Consider the following 5,810-nt stretch of genomic DNA (forward strand, 5'->3'; position numbering starts at 1 on the left):
GAGAGGGAAGTGGCAAAGATGACACTGAAGTCAAGGCTTCTTGGGTAGATTAGGCTAAAGGAGGATGACAACTGGTTTGGCAAGATAAACAAAGATGGAGAAGAGGGCGCCAAGAGGGAAGGGGAAGGGATGTGCAGTGCTGCATTATGAGTGTTTTACTGTGGAGTATAGCGATAACGATGTCCTGAATTTGGTTATTGACCATCATAATGGAGAACACAGAAATGTGTGGCTTTTATAGGATTTATAGAATGGAACCAGAATTCACTTTGGTGCTGCATTTGTTGTTGTAGCCTTTCTTCTCAGTAAGTTTCCAGAATTATCAATTATTTTACAACAGAAGGATTGAAGTGATTCTCAAGTATGTACTTTAACTGCATAGTTTTCCATTCGATTGCAAACAATTAACTTATATTTTCTTTTCTGTCTTTTCCACTAGGACTTAGAAGAACAAAGTCGGTTGATAGCTGCTTCCAGTAGACCAAACCAAGCCAGTAGTGAGGGGCAGTTTGTTGTCCTTAGCAGTAGCCAGTCAGAAGAGAGTGATTTGGGAGAAGAAGGAAAGAAGAGAGAGTCAGAAGCATAAACTTATCCTTGCTTTTGGTTGATAATTCTCCCCTTCAAATTTATTGACAATTTCTGTGGTGAAATGACTCAAGGTAACAACTATGTTGAAATATCATGGAGGAGACTAAAGTTTATATTGGCTTGTTTTAACTTCATTTAAAAAAATAAGTTGACCTTGATGACTTAGATTTGCATTGATTTCTTTTCCTCAAAAATAATATGCTATGCAGTAACATCAAATTCCATATGTCTAAAAGAAACCTGTTCATCTCCCTAAAATAGATTGCTGAGGAATTACACTTGCTCAAGCCTTTTCCCCTTTAAGTTGTGAATTTATTGTAACTGGCTATGACCGTAAGAAATCATTTATTCTTCAGCTTCACATATTCATGGTCACACTCCCCCTCTTTCATTAAGAACATTTTGTTGGTGGCACGCTCTCCCTCCCAGGACCACCGCTGCACCTTTCCCTTCTGAACCCTCTTGTTCCCCCCACAGGCACACATTTCCTAAACTCTAAGGAACCCCACGAGACTTGCAACCTGGGAGTATGGGCAGTGGCCTCCCAGGCTAACCCCTGAACCTGTCCCAAGGTCCCCCTTTCTCTGACTTTCCAGTGAGCTGACAGCCCCACCTGGGCTCACTTCTTTCACTGTGACTTTTATCTCTCAGTGAGTCCACACAGCCCTGCCGAGGCCCTCCCCTGTTACTTCTGTCCTGAGCCCTTCCTGCTTCACTGTCCCCAGCTTTAATAAACGTACTCTCAAAATAAAAAAAAAAAGATAATTCTGTCGGTAGTGAGGAAGCTTTTGACTGAATAGGTTCAACACTCTTTATACAGAGAATTCTACAAGTTTGCAAATATTTTAACAATATTAAGTGTGCAATAGAACTTTTATAAAATAATTAGAAAAGACATTTTAGACTTAAGGTTTTAAATTGTGGCAGTGGTACTACTGTTGACGCAGGGCACTTTCTTGGATTGCTCACATTTCTCTGATGTACTACATCCAATGCCATTGGGAAAGAAGCTTAAGTGTCAGTTCAATTACTGTTACAGCCCGGGGCATTTTATTATCACAGTCTTAGTTCTCAGGTTGGTACTTGAATTATTGCTGCAGAGCAGTAATGGTTAAAATAAGATTTTGGAATTTATAAAAAGGGATTTTTGTTGTTGTTGAAGTACAGTTTAGATTAGGATTTAACATGTAAAGATATTGTTAAAGGATAATACATTGTATTTTCTGCATTGAGTGAGATACTTTTTATTGAAAATCAAGTGACATTTCAAAAGAAGTTCTATAACAATTATGTTTTCTGCTTAAAGTAAAAATTCCCAGAGATTAATTTAGAAAATGTAGTCTTCTAAATTTCAGATTGATACCCATAGTATTTTCATAATCCCATGTTTTGATAACATACTGATCACTGCTTTATATCCACAAAGGCAAATAACTAATATATGAGAATAGGATAAGTTGCACTAATTATTGTAAATACGTATATTCTTCAAATGAGTGAAATATCTCATTCCATGAAAGACTGAAAAGGAATTGAATGCTTGGAATAGGAGGGTTGACCAAGGAAGGATTTTAGCATGGTGTTAAGGTTAAAATGACATTTCTCTACTGCCTACTTCTATGTCAACAACTGATTTTTTTTCTTTACTCAGATTTTTAACATTGCTGATAGAAATTATGTTCCTGTGTTTCATATGTAGACAACTTATATTGAATGAACAAAAGTATATGTAGACAACTTATATTGAATGAACTATTTTACAATTATACATTTAAAATTTTCAAGAGATCAGCCACTAAGACTAATTTTAATTTTTTTAATTTTTATTTATTTTTAGTTGATTTTTTAGAGCAAGAGGAAGGGAGAGGGATAGAGAAATAGAAACATAAATGAGAAAACTTTACTGATTGGCTGCCTCCTGCATGCTTCTTACTGGGAATCGAGCCTGCAACTTGGGTATATGCCCTGATGGGAGGTGGGGGGATTAAACCAGTGACCTCTTGGTTCCTGGTTGACGCTCAAGCACTGAGCCACACCGGCCAGGTAAGACTAATTTTACAAGGGGAAAAAAGCCTTTTGTTTTTTTTATGTACAGTTAATCTTTAGTTCTGAATTAGAAATGGCATTTATTTAGTTCTCACAATATAGTGTGACTGTTCACACTTTTACACTGTTTTCTGTACAAATGGGATAGGTGTTTATATATAAGATCATGATACTCTTTTATCCATGTGCCAAATGGGAATAATGATTACTTGACAATCATTGTGAAGCCTTATGTTACCAAAACATTTAGTAAAAAATAAAAAAGTAGAAATTTATGGGTTACTTTTTGAAAAAAGTTTTTTTTGTGCTTACTAAAAAAAATGCTTTCACAATAGCTTGTGTATTGTTCTTTTATAGAAGGTAAATTTTCTTCTGTGGTCAGCACTTGATTAGTCTTGCAAGTCATGCTTTTGGGACCTTTTTGAGAATTAGTAAGCATTCTGTTTAAGTCTTTTGTTTATACTATGAAGTTGTCAACTCACTTAGCTCAGAAGAACTTTGTCACCCAACAAGGGAAGTGGTCAGCATTAGGAGGCAGTTTTACTAGGCTAGTGTTTTACCTGGTAGCGACATGCTGACCTTTGTTAGCACTCTGGTCATTGGGGTAGAGTTAAGGGCACTGGAGGGCATAGGGATGCTGGACAGACTTATAGTTCCTTTTAAGTTACATTTTGATAGGAATTTCCACAATCACAACCTGTCCATAAGTCAGACTAAAGCACATTCCAGCGCCCAACAGAAATTATGTGTGGGTTTAACAATTTTAGATGATTCACCTTCTATTCCATTACTAGGACTGTATAAACTATTCCATTACTGCTCATATTTAAGCATCAACTTTAATAAACTCTTTTTGATTAAAGAAGACTGCCCAAGGGTTTCTGTGTAATGTTAAAATTTATCTTAGTTACCCTTTGAAATCCCGTGTAGGTTTGGGATGCTTTGGTGTTAATTGAATTAGATTTCGGGATTTCTTACTCAGATTCAGACTTACACTTAATGTTTTGTGTTTTTTCTTCTTTTTAAGAAATTAACCAAACATTCTTTAAAAGGAAAAAAATTAAGTCTACCTAATTTTGCTATGTATTCTGCTACCTATATGAATAGTCCTTTTGTACCAATGGTAATGAAGTCAATAGATAGGAAACAAGTTATTCCTTCTCCCTTTTAAAATGTTCAAAACTTGCTAATAAGGGACTGAAACTATTACCTTAAACAGAATCCCCAAAGCCATTGTAGTTTTTGCCATGTCTACAATGATTACTTTGTGATTAATTTCAAAAGAATTCTCAGCCTCTACAGTCTAGGTAGATTTATTTTACCTTTATGCTTGTGCATAATATTCTATGTAACATATAATCCTGAGTGGTAAAGGCATCAGAGTTAATTTTGACTTATATATAGGAACTTGAAGTATTTAAAATTTAAATCTTATAAATGCTGACAGACCCTAAGAACCCATGTATTATATAAAACCTTCTGCCACCTGAATTAATAAAGTGAAAATATTAACATTGGTTTTGACAACAACCTCCTAGCATTCAAACTGTACTTTAAATTTTCAAACACACTGACTGTAGCAAGACTTTCATTTTATTACTTGCAAGTTTGGTTTTCTCTTCTTTCATGAAATTTTCTTCTTCTATATTAAGAAGTAATATATAAAAATTTGAAACTGGAACTATATTATACTTCTTAACCAATCTCTTGTGGCTATACTCATATGTAATTCAGTTAACATAAGAACTAAGTTTTTAATCTCATTAACATGAGATAAAATTATAACTAATATGTAAAACTGCTTTATATATTTGTAGTGTAAGTGAATTGATTAATTCTTATTTCACTGATGCTATTAATCTGGTAGCACTGAATTCATGCTACATTTTCCTTTAGAATTGGATTTGAAGAACTCAATGTAATTGTGGTATACATGTGGGGTGGAGAACTTACTTTTTCATTTTGTCAAAACAGATATTCTCTGACAAGGCTTCAGGAACTATGCTGTTAGGAGATTTTTAATGTATAATAAAGTCCATAATTTTTGTACCATCATTTTTGTACGAAATATTTGACATGTTCTGAATTTTATTTCTCTGAGTAATTTCAAATGATGCTTTACATCTAGCCCCATTGCAATTTCCTAACAGCTAAAATGAAAAAAAAACTTGTCACTCATTGAAAAGTAATACTAATTCTTCACTAGTGACTTGTTTATCTTTTAGAAAAATAAAGAGACTTCTTAGTAGTTACCCTGGACATGTTACAGACAGTGTGACTATGTATACTTTCTATGTGTGGTTCTATTCAAAGAAATTCCTATTGTTTATAGGGGCAGTTTATTGTGTACACCAGCTTAAGTGTTTTGAGCCTGTAGTTGTAATATTATTGCATATTCATCCCATGTGCTCTTTAGAGTTTCCTGTAGCATTTACCAAGTTCTTTTCTGCTACTGGGAGTTTCTGTTCTTGTTTTGAATTTTATAAAATGTATATACACTTTTAGAAAGTCCAGGGGGATGGATGGAATTAACTTTAGAATTATGATATAAGCGTATGTATCTCCTAAATATCTATCCTATCTAATAATAGCCAAACATGGTAATTGACCGTACCTTTGCTATGCCTCCCATCAGCTAATCAGCGAGATATGCAAATTAACCACCAACAAAGATGGCGGCTAATTTGCATACTGCAGGCAGGGCAGGACAGCACGACCTGCCTGCGCAAGCCTCCATCCAGGCCCCTGTGGGCGATGCCAGAAGCTGCTGCCTGCCGCCCAGGACCGGATCCGATCCCGGGCCGCAGGCACGCCGGCCCTGCAAGCCCCAGGAGCCGCCTGCCTGCTGCCCAGGACCCAATTTGGTCCTGGGCTGCTGGTGGGCCCTGGAAGCCCCAGAAGCCGCCAGATATGGCAGTAACTATCAGTAAGCACTCTGAAAGTCAGTGGCATAAATGCACCAATTAAAAGACAGATTATGAGGGTGAATCAAAAACGAAACCCACTTTAAATATAAAGACACATAGATTAAAAGTAAATGAATTAAGCTGCATAGATTAAAAGTAAATGAATTAAGCTGCAGCCTGTGTTGCTCAGTAGATAGAGCATTAGTCCGTGGACTGAAGGGTCCCAGATTCTATTCCAGTCAAGGGCATGTACCTCAGTTGCTGGCTTGA

At 36.0% G+C, this 5,810-nt stretch overlaps 1 protein-coding gene across 1 annotated transcript in view; it reads left to right on the top strand.

The window, feature by feature from the left end:
• APPL1 (adaptor protein, phosphotyrosine interaction, PH domain and leucine zipper containing 1) overlaps positions 1–1,337 on the top strand; it is a 32,330-nt gene extending 30,993 nt beyond the window's left edge. The window contains exon 22 of the mRNA XM_015571044.1: positions 440–1,337. Coding sequence (XP_015426530.1) covers positions 440–586 — 147 coding nt within the window. The 3' untranslated portion in view covers positions 587–1,337. The remainder of the gene's footprint in view (positions 1–439) is intronic.
• Positions 1,338–5,810: the final 4,473 nt, after the last annotated feature.

Source organism: Myotis davidii, unplaced genomic scaffold (assembly GCF_000327345.1).
Source record: "Myotis davidii unplaced genomic scaffold, ASM32734v1 scaffold111, whole genome shotgun sequence".
Taxonomy (NCBI): Eukaryota; Metazoa; Chordata; class Mammalia; order Chiroptera; family Vespertilionidae; genus Myotis; species Myotis davidii.